At 61.3% G+C, this 20,692-nt stretch overlaps 1 protein-coding gene across 1 annotated transcript in view; it reads left to right on the top strand.

Annotated features, from left to right (window-relative positions):
• The window catches only part of GRAMD4 (GRAM domain containing 4), a gene marked incomplete at both ends in the record, with an annotated part of 80,149 nt that extends 62,997 nt beyond the window's left edge, over window positions 1-17,152 (top strand). Inside the window, 15 exons of the mRNA XM_080705894.1 lie at window positions 3,104-3,171; window positions 4,873-5,005; window positions 5,448-5,473; window positions 5,801-5,892; window positions 7,148-7,239; window positions 8,257-8,305; window positions 9,179-9,250; window positions 9,617-9,660; window positions 9,732-9,841; window positions 12,401-12,555; window positions 13,774-13,918; window positions 14,789-14,882; window positions 15,650-15,734; window positions 16,624-16,692; window positions 17,048-17,152. Coding sequence (XP_080562020.1) covers window positions 3,104-3,171; window positions 4,873-5,005; window positions 5,448-5,473; window positions 5,801-5,892; window positions 7,148-7,239; window positions 8,257-8,305; window positions 9,179-9,250; window positions 9,617-9,660; window positions 9,732-9,841; window positions 12,401-12,555; window positions 13,774-13,918; window positions 14,789-14,882; window positions 15,650-15,734; window positions 16,624-16,692; window positions 17,048-17,152 — 1,339 coding nt within the window. The remainder of the gene's footprint in view (window positions 1-3,103; window positions 3,172-4,872; window positions 5,006-5,447; window positions 5,474-5,800; window positions 5,893-7,147; window positions 7,240-8,256; window positions 8,306-9,178; window positions 9,251-9,616; window positions 9,661-9,731; window positions 9,842-12,400; window positions 12,556-13,773; window positions 13,919-14,788; window positions 14,883-15,649; window positions 15,735-16,623; window positions 16,693-17,047) is intronic.
• Between the last annotated feature and the right edge of the window lie 3,540 nt (window positions 17,153-20,692).

Below are 20,692 nucleotides of genomic sequence, written 5' to 3'. Positions count from 1 at the left end.
ATTGAGTTACAGCAGCCAGTCAGAGGCAGGCAGGACCTGTGCTGAGAGATGTGGGGACGTGGTTCCAGGCGCCTGGCCTGGCATGGGGGTGTATTCTCACCAGCCAAGGCGCTGTTGCCCTGGAGCCCCTGCCCCCACCCTCCCACCAGCCCCACTCTGGGGTCTGGTCCTCACCACACACATGAGATGGTGAGTTTGCCCTTGGTGGTAAGTGTGCCCGGCCCTGGCTCAGTTCTGATGAGGCAGGAGCACCTTGGTGGACAGTAAAGGAACACCCAGGAAGTGGAAGCTCAGGGTCCCTCGAGCATCAAGGCCCCTGCTTTACATGGGGTAGGAGTGGAGGTCCTCCTGGGAGCCAGAGGGAGGAGCAGGCTCCAGAGCAGCGGGCTCCTCTGTCTATATCCCAGTGGGGCAGGTCCGTGGTCTATTAGGGCCCCCCTTATCCAGGGAGGGGGAGCCCGTGGAGGGGCCCTCCCCATGTGCAGTGCCCACTCACATTCTGTACATGCGGGGCACACACGGACACACACACCATACGCAGTGTACCACGTATGCTCACGTCACACCCTGAGGCTCAGGCACACTGCAGGGCCAGTGCATGATAATTCTGTTCATACAAACCTCTGTATTAGTTTTTAAGAGAATGCCAGGAAGCTGGGCGCGGTGGCGCAAGCCTGTGATCCCAGTAACCGGGAGGTTGAGACAGGAGGATCACATGTTTGAGACAAGCCTCAGCAACTCAGACAAGCCTCAGCAACTCAGTGAGACCCTCTTTCTGAGAAAAAAGAAGAAGAAGAAGAAGAAGAAGAAGGGGAGGTTAGGGTATGGCTCAGAGGCAGAACACCCCTGTGCTCCATCCCCAGTGCCACCGATTAAAAGGAAAGACAGAGCGAGCCCGGAAGTCACCTGCCTGCTAGTAGGTTCCAGGCTCCCCTGGCTCCGTGGCCAAAGCCATCTGGAAACGGCCAGTCAGGGGTCCGTCTCTGCCCACAGCCCTGCCCTGCATCTTCTCAGGGACTTCTCTCCTCTGTCAGCCCTGGCTCCCTGCTCCAGAGCAGCCTAGCTTGTGAAGGCTTGGAGGCCCTGCGGCTCACCGCAGCAGAAGCGGTCCTGGTGACATGCGCCCACCCAGGCCGGGTCAGGGCAGAGCGCACAGCTCCGGCCCAGCCTCCCACCCTTGACCCCGCTTAGGTCTGGCCTCGGGTAATTGCCGATCAGGAACCCTTAGACTTCAGTGTTGGGCTGTTCAGTCACCTGCCTCTCCAGACCCGCTCAATCGCTGAATGGCACCGGCCGATTTTGAAGACTCAGGAGAGATACTGCAGTCTATCTTCCCGTTACACAGGGTCCCACGGTGTTAACCTAGCGCTGAGGATGCCCTGCCCGTGTCTGGGGGGGCCGCTGGCCGGGATGCGCAGGGGAGACTATTCTGACACAGTGCGCCTGCCCTCTGCCTGCCTTTTGGTTTGTAAAGGGCGCGTTGCCAGGCAGCGCCGTGGCCAGCCTGCGTCTGGTGCCACACAGTCACGAGCACTTAGTGCACGCAGGCCTGGGCTCGCAGGAGCAGAGCCTGCCTGTCTCCTGGACACCGCCCGTCTCCCACCATCTTCCCCAATGGTGGATTGCAGTGTGCTTTGAGCAAATGCCGGTTTCTCTCAGTACTGGCCTCAGCACCCCGCCCAGGACGCCTTGCTGACCTCGCTGACCTCGCAGACACCCTGCCCAGGCCCTTGGTGGCTTAGGCCGTGGTGTCCATCTGGCCTCTGGCCTCGGGGTGCACACCTGAAGCTGGGCTTTAGCCACAGCCAGGTTTTTCAAGCTCCCTGGTAGAACTGCTTCTTCAGGGAGCATCCTGGCCCCCCGGCCAGGAGCAGAAGGACACCCAGCTGGGCCCAGGGCATGCAGGTAACTCCAGTCCCAGGGGACACCCCTTTTAGTAGCTAAGGTGTTAACAGCCGTTTGGGTAGTCCCAGCCTGGCCGTGGGGCTGGCCTCCCATGACCATGGGTCCCCTCTGGGGAGCCCACCTCTACCTTGGCCTGCCCCTCTGGGCCCTGCCCTGTGCGGGAGCCCGGGTTGTCCTCTGCTGTCCCCTTGCAGGACCAAACGCTTACAGATGACCAGGACAGGCCGTAAGCCGAGGACCTGGCTGGGTCATGGTGTTGGTGGTGTGTAACGGTGCAACTTAGAGCAAAACCACCTCTCCTCATCACCAAGGGTGAGAGGCACATGGGCTGCGGGCCCCTCTGCACCCCCACACCCTGGCCACGTTTCCCCAGGAGACGGGCACTTGGTACACCTGTAGCCCAGGCCGGGATGAGGTGGGTGGGGCTAGCTGGAGAACCAGGGCAGGGACGCTCCCGAGGGACAGGCTGGAGCCGGAGGTCAGATAAGGGCTGGGATCCACAGGGGACAGGGACTCCGGGGAGGGCAGAGCCGGAGGGAGCCGAGGCCCAGGCACAGGGTGCTCGGGATGTGCTGGGCTGGGGACAGGAAGCCAAGCAGGTGGCTCGCACTGCCCGGCGGGGGGGGGGGGACCTGGCACAGACAGCGGGGCCCCAGGTGGTGCTCAGCAAATAGGTATATGTTGCTAAGTGTCTTTGTTAAGCAGAGTTGTTTATTCTGAGCTTAATGATGAAAGAAACAACCGCTTCAAAAATCAGTGGAAAAGAAGCTGGGCGTGGTGGCGCACACTTGTAATCCCAGCATTTGGGAGGCTGAGACCGGAGGATCACGGTTCGTGGACAGCCTCAGTGAGGCCCTCTGCAACTTAGTGAGACTCTGTTTCAAGATAAAGAATAAAAAATAGGGCTGGGGGTGTAGCTCGAAGGTCAAATGCCCCTGGGTTCCATCCCCAAACCTGCAAAAATAAATAAATAAAAATAAATTTAAAAAAATCAGTGGAAAAGAAAAGCATTGTATATTTGTGAGATACTACCTATGTGGTTACTTAAAAACAGCGCAGGTGCCCTGGGGATACCTGGATACCACGGCCACTGACCTCAGAGCTGCTGGTTTCAGCCCCACCCCGCAGTTCAGTTGTTCACGTGCGCTGCCGGCACCGCGTTCCCACTAACGCACCTTTCACCTCCTCTCCCCTTAAGAACCGAGGAGCAGACGGCGCAGGCGCAGCAGCCACCGAAAGGGCAGAGCCAGGCCAGCCTCGGAGCAGGTGGGTCCTGCGCGGGTTCTGTTCCCTGTGCCCCACCCACGATCTGGACTCTCCTCCCACCAGAACCGGGTTAGCGTCTCACAGCCAACCAGTCATCACGGGGAACTCTGGTCATCGGCCAGACCGTGACCTGAATCCGTCAGGGACACCGTGTGCTGTTAGCCGGGCCCCGCCGGAAGGCCACAGGGCGCATGCTGGAGACGCTGCATTGACCTGGTGGCCTGCTCCCTGTGGCTGGTCCTTCAAAGACAGGACTGAGTGCGAGCAGAGGGGTCTGTGGTGGGATCCCCCACTGCCTCCATAAGGGGCAAAGCCCTTACCCTGCCTCCCCGCCCCTGGCCTCCTGTTGTCTGTCTTTTGTTTTTTGGTACTGGGGGTAGAACCCAGGAGTGTTTTATTACCAAGCTACACCCCACCCCTATTGTATTTCTTTTTGTGTTTGTGTGTGTGGTGCTGGGGGTTGAACCCAGGGGACATTCTACTTCCGAGCTACACCCCAAGCCCTATTTTTATTCTTTAATTTGAAACAGGGTCTCACTAAATTGTGGAAGGCCTTACTAAGTAGCTGAGGCTGACTGCCAACTGCAATCCTCCTGACTCAGCTCCCAGGTACTAGGATTACAAGTGCGTGCCACCACGCCCGGCTCCTCTGGTAGTTCTTATTTTGAAACAGGGTCTTACTAAGTTGTGGGAGCGCCTCATTAGACTGCTGAGACTGGAGGCAAACCTGCCTCCTGTCCCAGCCTCCCAAGTACTGAGATTACAAACGTGCACCACCACGCCCGGCTTGTTGCTTTAGGTTTTTTTTGTTTTGTTTATTTTTTGTTTATTTTTTGCCGTACTGGGAATGGAACCCAGGGGCATTCTACCTCCAAGCTACACCCCCAGCCCTATTTTTTATTCTTTTTTTTTGAAACAGGGCTCACTGAGTTGCAAAGGGCCTCACTAAGTAGCTGAGGATGTCTGTGAACCACGATCCTCCTGTCTCAGCCTCCCGAATGCTGGGATTACAAGCGTGCCCACCACGCCCGGCTTGTTTCTTTAGTTTTTAATTGACCTGTAATATTCTTGCCTGTTTATGGCACCACAGGCCCATGGCTCCCTGTCCCTTGAAGCCTAGCAGGACAGCGCCCTCTGCAGGTGACCCACCGCATGCTTTCGGAGGTTCAGCTTGGTTTGCAGCCCTGTGCTCACGTGGGGCAGCTTCTCGCTGGTGTTCTAGTGTGAGCCGCTTCCCAAGGTCTTGCCGTTGGTGGACAGAGAGTAGACCATGTGTACTGATCACCATGAGCTCACCCCAGCCTGGCTCCCAGGACACCCCCAGGAACCCCAGTGTTCCCTGGCTGGCCCTGAAGATCCATGGGGTCTAGTTGCGCATCTATGGTGCTCAACCCACCCAGCCTCCTCCCAGAAGTGCCAGAGAGAGGTGGGGAGAGACAGAGCCCCTGCGTGGCGGTGTCCCAGCCAGAGCCGCCGTGCATCCTGTGTCTTGGTTGGTGCCTCACTGTCCCCAAAGAACTGAGCCCACCAGGTCCCTCTGGCTGGACCCCTCCGTGTCCTGCCCCTCAGGAAGCCCCATCCCTCCGAGCATTTCTTTTGCCCAGCTGCGTCCTGCTGAGGCCTGCCCCAAATCCCAGGACCAATCCCAGAACGGGCCATGCGGCCGCCACCCTACCCCCCGGCCTCTGCCCCTTCCCACAGACCGACGCAGCCAGGGGCTGTCCTCCCGCATGCACAAGTGGTTCTACGAGAGGTTTGGGGAGTATGTGGAGGACTTCCGCTTTCAGCCCGAGGAGAACACCGTGGAGACGGAGGAGCCCCTCAGCGCTCGCAGGTAGGGCCCTCGCCCGTCTTCCTGGGGTGCGTGTATCCTGGCAGGCACTTGCAGGGCCAAGTTGGGCCTGAGCCGCATCGTGTCCGTGCTGGTCTGGCTCGTGCTTTGTGACCAGTGTTGCATCATGGTGGTGTGTGCAGGCCCAGTGCCTGCTGCCCGGGCCTCCCTCCCTGGTCCGGCTGGCTGGGCCATGTGCGGGGTCGGTGCACCTCGGCTCCCCTCCCCAGGCACTGCTGCAGGGCCTGGGGTCTGAGAAGCAGATCTGTGTGGGCCCTGTGCCCAAGGGGGAGGCGGCAGGAGGTGAGGGGCTGGTTCCTGACTTAGAAGCCTGGTCCTGCATGCGTGCGGGGAGGCCGCGTCGCCATGTGCGACCACTCGGGAGCCGAGAGTGCGGGCACTCGGGTGGCGGGGAGTGAGCCTGGCCCTGTCTCTCCTCTCCCAGGTTGACGGAGAACATGAGACGGCTGAGTGAGTGCTGCCTCGCGGCGGGCGGCGCCAGGGAGGGGAGCTGCTCTGCGGTGTGAGCCGCGCTGAGCTTCCCCCTGGAAAGATGGCTTTCAGGGAGGGACGTGGCCGGCCGTGTTTGGGGGCTGACAGAGCGTGGACCAGCTCTGGCAGCCAGCATCCTGGGGCCCTGGGAATGCGAGTGGCAGGCCTCCCATCTTGGCCCCTTCCCTTTCTCCTGCCCTGGAAGGGGCAAATGGCATCCCCCCTGGGACCACAGCCAGCACCGGGAGGACCCGACCAGGGCTGAGAGCCGGCCAGTGCTGCGCTGACTGTCGGCTCTGTCCCCAGAGCGCGGCGCCAAGCCTGTCACTAACTTTGTGAAGAACCTCTCTGCCTTATCCGACTGGTACTCCGTCTACACCTCCGCCATCGCCTTCACGGTGAGTGGCTCCTGGCGGCACAAGCAGGGTGTGTCCGCCGGCCTTCACTGGGCGGCCCCTGGGTGCAGAGCCCCAGGTAGCACCTCGTAGGCCCAGGGTGTGCTCAGCCTGTCTCTCCGTCTGTGAAGTGGGCAGGTAGAGGGGCCACAGGGTCAGATCAGAAGCTGGCCCAGGGCCGGCCTGCATGGCCCCCCAACGGGACACAGTCACTGCTGTCCCTACGTGGCACGTCCTCACAGCGGTGTCCAGGAAGGGGCTTTGGCGGGCCCACCGTCTGGCTTACCAGATCGACTGGGTGGGTTGGATGGGGCCGCCAGATATCAGCTACTGGGGCCTGGCAGCCTGTGCACAGAGCATCTGGTCCTGGGGCCAAGCAGGTTCCTCACTAGTATGTGGGCACAGGAACCCAGCCTGGCTTCTGGGACACCAGTCCTTGGGAGAGAGAGAGGCGGATATCAGGCTATGGAGGCTCTAGACGCCCTCCCTGGAATTGTCCCGAGGCCACCTCCCAACCCATGTCTGTCTGGGCATTTGGCTCTCTGCAGGAGCCCATGACCTGGCAGGGTGTGAGGGTGCCAGTCAGCGTGAGGAGGATGCACCCCCTACTCACCTGCCAGGGCAGCAGGCCAGAGGGGTGATCTGGAAACCACTCAGGTAGCCAGAGGGCGCCGTCCTGCCCAGTGGCCCATCTCCGGGGAGATCTCCCGGGTGGCCTCAGCCTGGGAGGGTCCTGAGGACGCCGTGGCCTTTGGGCAGGCCCCTGGGAGGACTCACTGTCCACCTGTGGGGAGGCACCGCCCTGCTCCAGGACCCGAGGCCCCTTCCCCCGCCGCCTCCTGGACAATCAGCTCTGTGGGCCTCCCGGCTGAGAGGTGCCCTCTGCCCACCTGCACCTTGCTCAGAGACGTGCCCTCCTTCATGCCCCCCAGCCTCTACCTGAACGTGGTAGAGTCTGTCTCCTGCCCTCTCTGAGCATCTGGGGTGTGCTTTCCACCAGGGCTCGCCTCCCCGTTGGCCCTGCTGTGTCTGGGGCACGGGGGCTTGGTGGGAGCGGCTGGGCCCTGTTTGGGTCGCTGCCCTCGTCTTATCCCTGCTGGCCCGGCAGCTGCTTGCTCAGGACATGGAGCCCCTGGTGTGGGCAGTGGGCAGCCTTGTCCGGGATGCCCGTCCTGCATGCCCTGGCCCCTGGGGTTGGGAGCCTCGGGGGTCTGGGGGCGCGAGCTCGTCCTGAGCCCCTGCCCGCCGTCTCCCGCAGGTGTACATGAACGCCGTGTGGCACGGCTGGGCCGTCCCCATGTTCCTGTTTCTAGCAATTCTGAGGCTGTCCCTCAATTACCTCATTGCCAGGTAGGTGGCCGGCCGGCCCAGCTGGTGTCCGGAGGAGGGCCCTCTGATAGGCCCCAGTGCCCCGGCAGGATGGCCGCCCCTCCCCCAGGCTGCTGGCCTTACCATGGGTGGTTCCAAATCCCCATGTCTCTCTGGGAAGGTCGCTGCTGGGCTCTTTGTCCTCCTGCTGGCAGGGAGGCTCCCCCAAGCCCCTGGAGTCCGGACAAGAAAGTGCTGGCGAGGGGCTGGAACTCAGAGCAGGCTGGAGCAGGGCGTGCGGGTTTCCCGCCAGCCTGGGAGCGCCACTGAGAGTGAGCCCCGCCTCCTGGCACCCTCGTCCCCTGTCTGAGCTCCCCTTTCCTTAAAGGCCTTTGGGAGGCTAGCACCCTGGGGCGAACCCTTGTCCCCCTGCTCCAGGTGAGGCTTGACCTGTGGCTGCCAGGAGTGAGGCTGAGTTAGCTGGCTGGAGAGAGGAAGACCAGAGCCCCAGTGCCAGCCTTCGCTCAGCCCTTCCTGGCTTCTCCATCCTCTTCTATGAAGACTTTTGTTAATTCATTTGAAAATAAAACATTGGCATCCTCTTGATGGCCGGGTGCAGTGGTGCCCACCTGTCATCCCAGTACTTGGGAGGCTGAGTCAGGAGGATGGAAGGTTTGAGGCCAGCCTCAGCAACTTAGCACGACCTTGTTTCTAAATGAAAAATAAGTAAAAAGGGCTGGGAGTGTAGCTCAGAGGCAGAATGCCCCTGGGTCCCATCCTCAGCACCAAAAATAAACCAATAAATCTTGACGGAGCCATCAGCCCGTGAGGTGTGCAGGGCCACTCCGGCAGTTCTGGGCCTGCCTCTGCCATTGCGTAGATGGCCTCTCTCCTGCTGGCCATTTTAAAGGACAGCGGCCTCGGAGGCGAGCAGCCGAGGGGACTGTGCTGAAGGCAGGCCAGGCCCCCGCCCCTTCCAGCTAGGAGCCGCACTTTGAGGCTGACCCCTGGCACCATTTGCTGGTGGCACTGTTGAAGCAGGTGGTTTCTGTTTGCCAGGGGCTGGAGGATACAGTGGAGCATCGTGCCGGAAGTGTCTGAAGCCGTGGTGAGTCCTGGCGCGCAAAGGGGCCCTCTGTCTCTGCACGACTCAGCCTCAACTGCACGGGGCCGTCCCAAGACAAGTCCCGCCCAGCTGAGCCCCCGGGGCCGCCCTCTCTGGCCCCAGCTGGGCTGAGCTCAGCTGTGGGAGCGTGAGTCCCCCTGCCCATCTGTCCTTGCTGAGCCTTCCCAACTAGGGGGTGACGCAGGTGGCCAGGGAACAGACCAGCAGCCATGTCCTGCCCAGGACCCTGGGACCACATGGGCCACCGCCTGCTTTGTAAAGGGACACTGATGCCCGGCCAACCAGCTCATTGCCCCCTGTGGCGGCGGCTTCTGTGGTACAGTGGAGTTGCCGTGGCCAGCCACCAGCCTGCAAAGCCCGAGATATATCTACAGGAGCCTCCCTAGAGGGCGATGTGGGCCAGCGGGCAGCACCCGGGGGTGGTGGGGGAGCCCGTATCTGAGCACTGGCCCAGAGGGGTCCCGGGGGCATCTTGGGGGGCACGTGGGACCACCTTCCGGAATGAATGGGGATAGGTGTAAACTTGGACAAGCCAAAAGAGGCTCCCCATCTGCCTGGGCCTCAGTTTCCCTGCCTGTCAGGGGAAGACTCACACTATTGACATGAGGGAATTGGGCCTTAGCTCCACCCCTGGGGGCTGCTGTGCTCGCCCACCCTTTGGACCAGGGAGGGGGCTGGGGCAGGAGGGGGGCCTTCCCCAGCAGCAGCAGGGTGCCCTCCTCTCTCTGGGTCCTCTCTGGCTGTGCAGGGACAGCGAAGTGACCCGCAGGCCCAGGGGCTTCCTGCCTGCTGTTTGTCAGTGGTTGTTTCAAACTTTTAAGTCTCAGTGGAAAATTCTCTCCTCTTTGGCTAAAGGAGCCTCCGAAGGAAGATCTGACGGTGTCTGAGAAGTTCCAGCTGGTGCTGGACGTGGCCCAGAAAGCCCAGGTACCACCGGGGCGCAGCCAGGGCTGAGGGCGGACGGGCCAAGCCCAGGCTGGCTGCCTGCCATCCGCCGACTACAGCCAGCCTGCCCGTTCTTAAAGAGCTCTTCCCAGCCCGCCGAAGGGATGCGGCCTTGTGTGGCGGGAAGCGCCTAGTGGCAGGGGTCACGTTCCCAGGAATATAGGTCAGCCGGTGCTATAAACATGGCCATCTCTTCTTTGACCAAGCCCCCTCTTGGAGTGGCCGGGCGAGCAGGACTCAGGGCCCCTGTGGCCATGGGGCCATAGGACTGGGCATCTCTGGGGTCCTCTGGGCATCTTAGTGTCACGAGGGCCTGCAGCCGCCCATCACTGCTTCTCCTTTCTCTAGAATCTCTTTGGCAAGATGGCTGACATCTTGGAGAAGATCAGGAAGTAAGTCTCCAGCAACCCCACCCTCACCCCGTGCAGCGCCCCCACGCCGGCCTGACCCGACTCTCTTACAGCTTGTTCATGTGGGTCCAGCCCGAGATCACACAGAAGCTGTACATCGCGCTGTGGGCCGTCTTCCTGGCCTCCTGCTTCTTCCCCTACCGCCTGGTGGGGCTCAGCCTGGGTAAGGAAAAGCCGGGCCCGGCCCGAGATCAGGGTGTGCCCCAAGCCGGGCGCGGAGTGCTTGGGATGCTGGCAGGAGGCTGGCAGGTCTGAGCCCAGCCGGTGGTAACTTCACGAGACTCTGAGGACGAACACCTGCTGCCAGGCTGGGCGCGGCGGCACACACCTGTAATCTTAGTACTCGGGAGACTGAGACAGAAAGATCGCAGGTTCAGCCGTAGCAGCTTAGTGAGACCCTGCTTCCAAAAAAAATAAAATAGAGCAGGGGGGTTAGCTTAGAGGTAGAATGCCCCTGGCTTCAATCTCCAGCAACACGCACGTGTACGTGCATACCATTCCAGCACCAAAGCCCCAAACAAACCCCCCCCCCAAAACAGCCTCTGCCTCCTTCCCTCCAGAAGCGAGGCCAACCTTGTTGTTTAGTAAATTGGAGAGACGTAAAGCCCCGGTGAAATCTAGGGCCATGGCAATCGTCTCTCCAATCAAGCGGGTGCTCTGCTTCTGAGAGGCGCCTGCTCCCTGCCATATGGAAGGGCTGGCTGTGGCCTGGGTTTCCTGAGCACAGGTGGCCGGTGGCCCAGTGCCAGATCCTCAGGGTGACACTGAGCGGGGCCAGCCCTGATCAGGTGCAGAGGCCAGGAGCAGCCGAGGAATCTCATGCCATGGTGTCAGGCCACGGCCACAGGCACCTAAACCATCCGATCCTTTCCCGTGTTGGCTGCCGGTGAGGGGACGCGGGGCTGCGGGGCAGTGGCCGCTCCCTGGCAGGCACGGAGCTGCCCGCTTCCGCCTGCCCTCCCCTCTGCCTTTCTTTCCTTCGCTATCAGTGATGGAGTGTGCTGTGGTCACGCAGGAGCGAGCCCCTAGGGACCTTGTCCTTGCAGGGCGGTGGGCATCTCCTAAGCCTGGGCCGGGTGCTTTGTGTTAGCCGTAAGAGCAAAGATGGGGTGAGGGACACCCTTCATGCTGGAGCCGGGAGGTTAGACCTCATCCCTGACAGCTGGGAGGCCGCGCCTGGAAAGCAGCCTGTGGCCCAAAGCGGCAGCACATGCCTGTGATCCTGGTACTTGGGAGGCTGAGACAGGAAGAACACAGATTAGAGGCCAGCCTCAGCATCTCAGTGAGACCCTTTTACAAAATAATAAATAAATTAGGGCCGAGGGTGTAGCTTGGAGGTAGACCAACCCTGAGTTCCATGCCCAGTACCACGGGGGGCGCCGTGCTGTAAGCAGTCACGCGGGGCCAACACGGCAGCCCTGACCTTCCTGCTCTGAGTGGTCAGCAGGAGGGAAGCCCCAAGGGGACGTGGCGTCTGGGTCATTCTGGCAGCAGCAGCCTGGGAAGCTCCATGGGGGCTCTGCAGGATGCAGCCAGCCCCAGGTGGCGCCCGGATGGGGACGAGGCTCACTACCCAGCATGCTCTGTGGCCAATTCGTCACTTTGCGTACTTTTCCCCATAGCTCTTGTCATGACCTGTGGTGGCCAGGGATGTTTATTAACTTATTAATGTCAGCTCCACTGACTGTAGCCTGGGCAGGTGGGGGTGTGGCCCGTGGTGGGAGAGACCTGGTCAGGCAGTAGGGGGCCTTGGGTCCCAGTGGCCGGAACCCTTGTAGAAGGCAGAGGCACTTAGTAGCCGGTGGATGGGTGGGGGAGGAAGGGACCTGGGTGCTGAGGACTCGCCCTGGACTGCTGTGTAGGTGATGGTGCCCGCACCCGGTGTGAACGTGAACACAGGATTGTGGGCTGGGGAGATGTGAGGAGTGTGGCCGCCTGACAGCCCTGCCTGGGATTTCAGGCCATGGCACAGATGAATGTCCTGGACATTGAGGCCAGGGAGGGACATGAGGCAGACTCTTAGCTCTGGGGGCACCTGGCCGCCCTGGCTCTGGGGGCGGGGGTGACAGGAGAGGTCCTGGGGCGACCTGCAGGGGAGGTGGGGTGGGGTGTGACCAGCGTCTGTGCTGTGGGCATGGAGCATGGGCCTAGCTGGAGCTGGTGAATAAGCCTTGGGGAGTTTGGCTGTGGGGGTCCCTGAGGTCCCAGGTGTCCTGGACCCCCAGCCTGGAGTCTCCACGGGGCAGGGAGGGAGACGGCTGCATCCAGTCCCTTGGGGGAGGCCACGCTCAGATCAGGAAGTGCAGAGGCGGAGGCCGAGGTCCTGAGGCTACCTAGGGGAAGAGTCTTGTGGGCCCCTCACTCACCTCCGCCTCAGGAGGCTGTTTCCTTTCCTTCCACCCTGCAGACCCCGGGCCCTGCCCCCTGTGGGCCTCAGGGTGCTCCCAGCCTGGAATCCCAGCCTGGGGCCAGCACAGGGCCTGTCCACAGTGAGCGGGGTGTCACAGTGCTGGCCCACTGTGAACAGGGGTTGAGATTGGCGGCCACACTGCCAGGGGCTTCAGTCATGACCAGCGGCCTCTCCTGCTCGGTGGGTTTGGGGCGGTGTCCTGGCCCTCCACTGCCCTTTCTCGGAGCTCTGGGGGGCAGGTGCTGGGCCATCGTCCTGAGTAGATAGGCCCAGCGCAGAGTTCCGGGCTGAAACGGACCCTGTCCTCCCCAGGGCTCTACGCCGGCATCAAGTTTTTCCTCATCGACTTCATCTTCAAACGCTGCCCGAGGCTTCGAGCCAAGTACGACACACCGTATGTTGCCTGGCGGAACCTCCCCACAGACCCCCAGCTCAAGGAGCGGGCCAGCGCTGCCGTGTCACGCAGGGTGAGCCCACGGGAGGCGCACGGGCTCCACCCGCCTTGCCCTGCTCGGAAGCTGGTGCTTCTCAGATCTCATGGGCCCCTGAGACACGCAGCTGAAGGTGTTGCGAGGCCCTAGGCTCCTGCGGCCCCGCAGTCCCTTCCTTCTGTTGGGGGCAGCAGCCCAGAGAGCCTCAGGAACCCTCCCTCTTGTCCCGGGTGGGGGAGTTGGCCATGCCTGCCGAAGCCAGGGGCCTGGGTCAAAGGACCCCTGGTGAACACCCACGGGTGCATCGTGGCCCCAGGACTCGGGCTGGAGGATCTGCAGGGCTGGTGGGCTCCTCCGGGTCCCTTGGGCGTGTGTGGGGGTCTGGCTCAGCAGGTCTCCCCAGGATGTCTCGGGGGTGTCCCGTAGATCACTTGGAGCATGGGATCTAAAGAGGTGGTTCTGTGGCCCCTTGACGTTGCTCTCAGTGGGAGCGAAGCTCTGGGTTGTGTGTCCGGGATGACTGGGAACCTGATGGCTCTGGTCCCGCAGGCAGAGCTCACTGTAGGGCGCAGGGGCAGGCGCAAGCCCTTCGGGATGGGATGAGGACCATCTCCCTGGGGTATTTGGGATAGGGGCTTTCCTGGGGCTCAAGACTACCTGTCATCAGCCGCTCAGGAGTGTCAGGGAGCAAGGATGTGGCAGGGGTACTGGGATGGAGGCCAGCCCCATGTCCCACTGGCCCTGTGTCTGTGCTTAGCCTGCTGTGTTATGGCCTCGTTTTCTTTTGTGGCGGTCACATGTGTGTCTGTCATCTTCTTTCTGGCCAGCTGTCGGGGCATGACAAGGTACGGTGTCCGTGTGCCCTGGCTGCTGTGGCCTGGTGCTGTTTCGTTGCTGTGTCGTGACTGGTTTTCTCACGTTGCTGGTGCTGGGTGTGTTCTAACTGTTTCAGTGCAGAGCACAGGCAGCCTGGTCCTTGGCTTTAGTGCCAGGGTGCAGGCTGAGCCCCAGAGCCGTGGGCTGGGAAGGTTGTGGGTGTTATGGGGGTGCTCCACCCAGCCAAGGAGGAATCCAGCACAGCCTGTTACTGCGGGGCCACCTTTGCACTCTAGCTTGCAGGAGTGGGTGGAGCCTCTCAGCTGGTCAGAGTTGGAGCCAGGTGTGGGCAGGGAGGCCTGCATGCACCCTCTGGTCACCAGTGGGGCCAGCTACCTCTCCCCAGCGCCTGACCAGGGCCCTGTGTGCTCTTGACAGCTGCAGACGACCTCTTCACGGAGCTACGTCTCCAGCACACCTACTGGTCTGAGTAGAGAGGAAGATGCCAGTCGCTTCCACAGCACCAAGAAGGGCAACTTCCACGAAATCTTTAACTTGACCGAAAACGAGCGCCCGCTGGCTGGTATGTGTGCAGGGTCCATGACCCAGCCAGGCCCAGGTGCAGACGGGAGGCCGGGCGAGGGCTCAGCCTATGCAGAAGGGGTAACTCGCCCGGGACAGGCTGACGGAGCATGCGGAGATCACCCTGCTTCCGTGGGCGGGAGGCAGTGCCAGAGTCGGGTCTCACGGGGAGGCCCAGGCACCAGGAGGAGGGCACGCCGTGCTCTGCGGAGAGGCAGGCTCTCTGCACCTGCTTAACAGCAGAAATCGAGGGCGCCTGCCCCGAGGTAGGAGAGAGACCCGGGGAGTGGGCATGGCTCTGCCCCCATCAGTGCAGGCACGCAGGGTACTGGCCTGAAGCCCGTGCCCCAGGCCGGGCACGTCCTGGCACTGTGGCCTGTCTGTGAACGAGAGCTGTCTAGTAACGGGCACCTCAGGGGCCCGGGTGTCTGGTAGACCTTCCAGAAAGGAGCTCCTGTAAAGCTCTTGACCTGTGCGGCGCTGCGTGTGGCCCTCCCTTCCCAGGGTCTGGCATGCTAAGCTGCGGTTTGGTTTATTTTCTGGCCCGGTCAGCCTGGGCGCTTGCGCAGTAAACCTGTGTGTTCACGTGCAAGACAGAAACCTTTCCCAGACACCGAGAGGCCACCGCGCTCCTGGCCGTCCACCCTCCTCTCTGCGGGATGTGGTTTTTGTTGTTGATTTTGCTTTTGTGGTGCTGAGGATGGAACCCGGCACCTCTACGTGCTAGGCAAGTGCCTCCACCCGCGCTGAGCTCCTGATGGTCCCCGCGGACGCGGGCGTGTCTGAGAAGTCAGCGTTAGTGGGCGCCAGCATCTGATCAAAGGGACAGTCTCCAGCGGGAGAAAATCTCAGGCCAATCTCTCCCCACTAGTGTGTGAAAATGGCTGGCGCTGCTGCCTGATCAACAGAGACCGGAAGATGCCCACGGACTACATCAGGAACGGGGTTCTGTATGTGACGGAGAAGTGAGTAGGGCCACAGGCCATGCGTTTTCCTAGAGCGGCTGGAGGGCTGGAGGGACCTCCAGCTGTGACTGCAGAGGGAGGAGGTGCAGGAGGGCCCCTGGCTGGGCTCAGCGGGCAGCTTGTCCAGAGCTCTGGGTGCCAGCCCCCTTCTGGTTTTAGGAATACAAGATCTCTCCCGCTCTGTTCTACCTGCTGCGTGTGCTCCCAGGGATAGGAAGTGCCTCCAGGCTTAAACCCCAGGGCCAGCACTGTCCTCCAGGCCCCTGGGAGCCGTCTCGTCAGGATGTTCTTGCCGGGGCGAGATGTTCAGAGGGGCGAGGGGCAGAGTCTCCCGGGAAGGGGCGTGTGCAGTGAGCTGCTGGAGCCCAGGCCCAGGTCCTCCTTGTGGTCTGTGTGGCACATAGAAGCCCAGAGATGCTCTGGCCTCTTCTCTGCTGGCCCAGACGGCACGGAGGCTGGTCCCCACCACTGTTTACCCCAGGTGAGGGAGGCGGGGGTGCGGTCTACTGTCCGCCTGATGGAGCCCCGCGGCCACCTGTCCCCCACACCACAGCAGCGGCCAAGGCCCTGAGCTCCCTCTCCAGCCCCCTCAGAAGGACGAGGCACGGAGACCCCTGGCCTCCGGGAATCCTGCGGGAGTGGCGTCTTAGGGTCAGCGCAGAGCTTGGGTTCCAGTTTCCCGCAGGTGCTGTTTGGTGGAGAGGGGTGCCGCTGGCGGCCCCGCTCCGGCCGGGTGTAGACGGCTTCTGCCATTCCTCCCCGTCTAGTTACTTGTGCTTCGAAAGCTCGAAGTCTGGCTCTTCGAAGAGAAACAAGGTCATCAAGCTGGTGGACATCACGGACATTCAGAAGGTGGGCCTGTGCCGCGTCCCCGCGTCTGGCTCTTGTCCCCTTCTGGATTTCGGGATAGAGGATCTCGAAAGCCATCAGGCTGGTGGGGGTCATTGGGAAGGGCTGCTGTCCAGAGACTTGCCCAGACGCCGCTACCGGGGTTCCAGCTCACCTTCCAGAAGTCTCCGCACAGGGCCTGTCACCTCCATCAGGGTATCCACCCACCTTGGGCCATCCCAGCTCATCCTCGGCCGGCTGCCCCAGGTCCCCAAGGGTTGGCTTCGTCCCAAGAAAGGGGTCCCCAAGCCTCTTGTAGCCAGTGTCCCGCCATCTCTGAGACCCCACCCCACACGTGCCGGCCTTAAGGTGGCCCCGTAGACAGCCGTGTCCACTGAGGGAGTGTCTTTGCTCCTTTGCGGGTCAGCCTGCGTGGGCACAGCTGGATGTGGGCACAGGTGTGTGCAGTGCCCTAGGGACAAGGCTCAGGGAACAGAGGACAGGTGCCCTCAGCTGGGGTCTGGGGCCCACCTGCTTCTTCCTAGGCCCAGCAGTCTGCGGCAGGGTTGGCATGTAGGCTCTCGTGGTCACTCCCTCTCAAGAGGACAGGTGTGTAGTCAGTTGAGTGACAAGAAGCCGAGTGCCCGCAGTCTACCCCAGGCATCTGCCAACAGATTTCCCTCCCGGTGCCAGGCCCTGCCCTGTGAGTGAGCCTGGTGCCCGTTCTCCTGTGCGCGGTCCTTAGGGAGCCGCCTTCCCTGGGTCCTGTCTGCTGGCCCCTGGCTTCCCAGTCACGGAGTGAGCAGGGGCTCACAGGTCCTCTGGCGGCTGGGGAGACCAGGCCCTGTGGGCGTGGTGAGAATACCCTGTCCTCAGGAGCGCCATGGTGATGGCCCTGCTGTTGTCCTTTCAGTACAAGGTCCTGTCTGTCCTCCCGGGCTCCGGCATGGGGATTGCCGTATCAACACCATCGACCCAGAAAGTAAGTGCCGGGCAGTGGGGTGAGTGTCAATGCTACGTGAGCCCCCCGGGAAGCTCAGAGCCCAGGCCAGCTGAGGCTTCAGTTTGGGGCAGAGCCCTGCCCCCCGCCCCCCAAGCAGCAGGAAGCTGCTGTCCTGTCGAGTTTGGGTCAGGTGGCCTGGGCCCTGGGGGTTGTGGGGTCACAGGACACAGGGGGGTAAGGCACAGAGGAGAGTCAGGTGGTGCTAGAGCCTGCAGCCCGTTCTCTACCTCCTGGAAGTAGGAGCCTTTGGGTGGGAAGGCTCTTCTGCTCGCCGCCCTGGCCTGGGGTGTCGGCCCTGGCCTGGCAGCACTCACTGAGGCGTTTTTTCCACCAGCCGCTGGTGTTTGGTGCCATGGTGCACAGGGATGAGGCCTTCGAGACCATTTTCAGCCAATATGTGAAAATCACGTCCGCAGCGGCCTCTGGTGGTGACAGCTAGTATCGACTCCGATGCCACTGGACTCTTAAGGACTTGACGGGACAGATTGGACGTCCTCTGCTCTTTTGCAATAACCCCTCAATCCGTGGCTCCTGCCGTGTGGTCCACGTTCCGCAGACCCCTCCTGCGAGGGGAGGGGCTCCCAGGACGGGGCTGGGCTGCCCCGAGGGCACGTGGGGCACCCGGTGGACGCCTGTGGACACGGAGCAGAAGATCCTTGGGGTCTGTCTGAGGGACACCCCAGGACACGCGCCGCCTCGACCCACCACACACAGCCCCTCGTCCTCCATCCTGGCCTGGAGAGGCTTGGCCTTGGCCACCCCGAGAGGCTCTGGTGGCCCCGTGCCCCAGTCTCTGGAGGCGAGATGCTTCCCAACCAAAGCCATGGCTAAGCTTCCTGGGGCCCTCGCCTGCGGGGTTAGTGAAGGTCAGCGAGGGGCAGATGGAGGCCTCGCCGCGACCACCAGGGGGCAGTGGCCGTCACTCCATCTTTAGTGAGCCAGGCTTGGCGGGGGCGGGGCACGGCTGCTGTAAAGTCGGTAGGAAAGAGCTTGGCCCAGGCGTGTTCAGGGCACCTCTTGTCTCGCCAGCCGCCGTGTCCACTGGCCCTGCCACCTACCTGTCCATCTCATCTCGGCCGTGGCTGGCAACCAGCCCGGTACAGAATGGCGCTGAGGTGAAAGCACATCTTTTTTAACACTTTGCTCTTGGGGAAAGCCCAGGAGGACGTCGGGAGTCTTCACGGAGCTCAGAGCCTTGGCTACTTGCTCTCAGGTGAAGGTCACGGTCTGGCAGGCAGGCGGCCTCCAGGCTGCAGGCACAGGGGTCAGAGGGGTGGAGCCGGCGCAGCTGGCGCTTCCTGACCCACGGAAGCCGGACCAAGATGTCCTGCACCGCTCATGGGCTGTCAGGGTGTCTCAGGAGGGCTCTGTGTGCTGGGGTCGCCGCACCCCGGTATCTGACAGTATTCTTCTTTCCTTGTGTGCCCCGCGAGTGCTAAGCTGGGCACAGACCTCCCAGTGCCACCCAGGGCAGCCCATGTGGCTTTGATGAAAGGCCGGAGCGAGGGCTTGCAGGCTCGGCTTATCCCGGGACACCGTGTCTGGTTTGGAAGGGAGAGAATGCGGGACCTCCAAAGGGTGCGCCTGCCTCCCGTCTGCAGCCCCAGTGGGCGACTCCGGCCCCTTCAGCTCATCCTGAGTCCTCCCGGGTGTCACTGAGATTGTTGTTTTTTGAAGAAACAGAAGATTATATTTTTTACAGAGAGCAAGCTGTTTTTCTTATTTTTGTATCATTTTTCAGATGTAATTTTTACCTTTGCTCTGATCCTCATTTGCTGGATTGGGTGTGAGACCCGGTAGCATGGGCTGGTGACCCCCCCTCGCAGAGGCTACAGGACCACACGCTGGTGCAGGTGCCAGGTGCGCCAACCAGCCAGATCAAGCACACACACCCCGGGGTGCAGGCCCCAGGCCTAGGAAGCGTCTCCTCCATGACCCCGGAGCTTTCCAGTGTATGGGGAGAGATGGGGCAGCCGAGCCCCAAGGTGCCCACGGGGAGCGGGTGGCCCTGCTGCCCAGGGCTGGCTGTGGGGCGAGGCCCACGGGGACGGTGCCCTCTCTTGGGGAGGCTGGCCCCAGGCACGGTGAGGAGCGGGGCTCCTTTGGCAGTGAGTGGTTGGGTTCGAGTCCCTTTTACAAAGAAGGGGAGATGAGGACTGACCACATGCCGTGTGGCCACTGTGGCGCAGGGAGAGAGCGTGCTTTTTACTTGAGTGTGTAAACCTGGGCAGATATTTAATTTCTGTGACTAATCACTGAACTAGAATGAATGTTAAATTTTGTACGTCCAAAGCTTGAGTCTATTTTGGATCTGTACATAATTGTTACTGGTGTAACTTTTGTTCTACAAAAGGATTGTACTGTATGGAGAACCGATAAAAACAAATCCCTGTCACATTTTTTAAGAAAACCTTGTTTAAAGAAAAAGTCTTGTATAAATTATAATTTTTATTTAAATAAACCTCAGATGCTTTGTGCTAAGGCTCAGGGCCTCTGCTTCCTTGGCAGGCACGTGGCTGTGGGCGGCCTCCCGGGCTGCAGAGCTGTGGGGTGGGGCCACCTGGGTGGAGGGGGCTTCATGGTGAGGTAGTGCCCCGTGGCGAGTCCTGCTGGGCCGGGGAGGCGGCCCCCAGTCCCAGACGAAGACGGAGGCCGGATAGCAAGGGGGCAGCTGACGGGAAGAAGAGCTGAGGCTGGCTCTGGGTGGGAAGGAGGTGCGATCAGGCAGTGCCCTGGGGCTGGGGTGCAGGTCCTGAGCAGAAGGGTCCCTGGTGATATTATGTCTTAGTTGACCTTGACACAGATACCACAGATACCAGCCAAGGCAGGACACAGGAACCCACCTGGCTGGGGTGTGTGTGTGTGTGTGTGTGTGTGTGTGTGTGAGAGAGAGAGAGAGAGAGAGAGAGAGAGAGAGAGAGAGAGAGAGAGAGACAGACAGACAGACAGACAGACAGACAGACAGACAGACACTGGGGATTGAACCCAGGGGATTCTACAACACTGAGCTACACCATCAGCCCTATTTTATTTTTTATTTTTATTTATTTATTTTTGTAGTACTGGGGATGGATCCCAGGGGCATTCTACCTCTGAGCTGCACCCCCAGCCCAATTTTTTGTTCTTTATTTTTAAATAAGATCTCACTGAGTTGCAAAGGGCCTCAGTAAGTAGCTGAAGCTGTCTGCAAACCGCGATCCTCCCATCTCAGCCTCCCGAATGCTGGGATTACAAACATGTGCCACCACGCCTGGCTTATTTTTTATTTTGAAACAGGGTCTCACTAAGTTGCTGAGGGTGTCGCCAAGTTGCTGAGGCTGGCCTTGTACCTGCAATCCTCCTGTCTCAGCCTCCCATGTACTGGGATTGGGTGTGAGCTGTCACCCGGCTCCCTCTGACTTCTCAAACCACTGGAGTGAAGCAAAGGCCGTGGGGGCACACTGCTGGTGCTTGGCCTCCCGTGCCAGGCAACATGAGCTCCAGGAGGCAGAGGCCTGCCCAGCTCCCCCAGGAAGGGGGTGGGAGCCCGGTGGGATCCTGAGGCATGTGGCCACAGAAGGCTGGACATTCTGCACCATCCATTCTGTCCCTCCACCCAGCTACCAGCCCGCCTGCCCTTCCTTACATCTATCCACGTGTCCACCGAGGGCACTGTCCTGGGTGCTGGGATAGAGGAGACGGCACAGGGCTCCCTGGGAGCCTGCAAACGCCCTCGGCCCTCCCTCCGCAGCACACTCTTGCTGCGTCTCCTCACCAGTCCCGCCCACACCCACACTCTCCCGTACCTCTTTCCAGCGCATCCTTCGCCCTGGCTTTGACCCCACCAGCCCACACTACCATCTGCTGGGCTGCATAGCTGGCCCCACGCCCAATCGTGCCTGGCCTGATTCTCAGACAACACAGCCCCCTCAGCTGGCTCCTGAAGGCCGGGTGGCGCGAGGGGAGGCAGGGCCCAGGCTGTGATGGCACAGGCCCCTGG

Source organism: Muscardinus avellanarius (genome assembly GCF_963383645.1).
Source record: "Muscardinus avellanarius genome assembly, chromosome: 11".
Lineage (NCBI taxonomy): Eukaryota > Metazoa > Chordata > Mammalia > Rodentia > Gliridae > Muscardinus > Muscardinus avellanarius.
The sequence above is the reverse complement of the archived record's forward strand: the minus strand, read 5'-3'. Positions and strand labels throughout refer to the sequence as shown.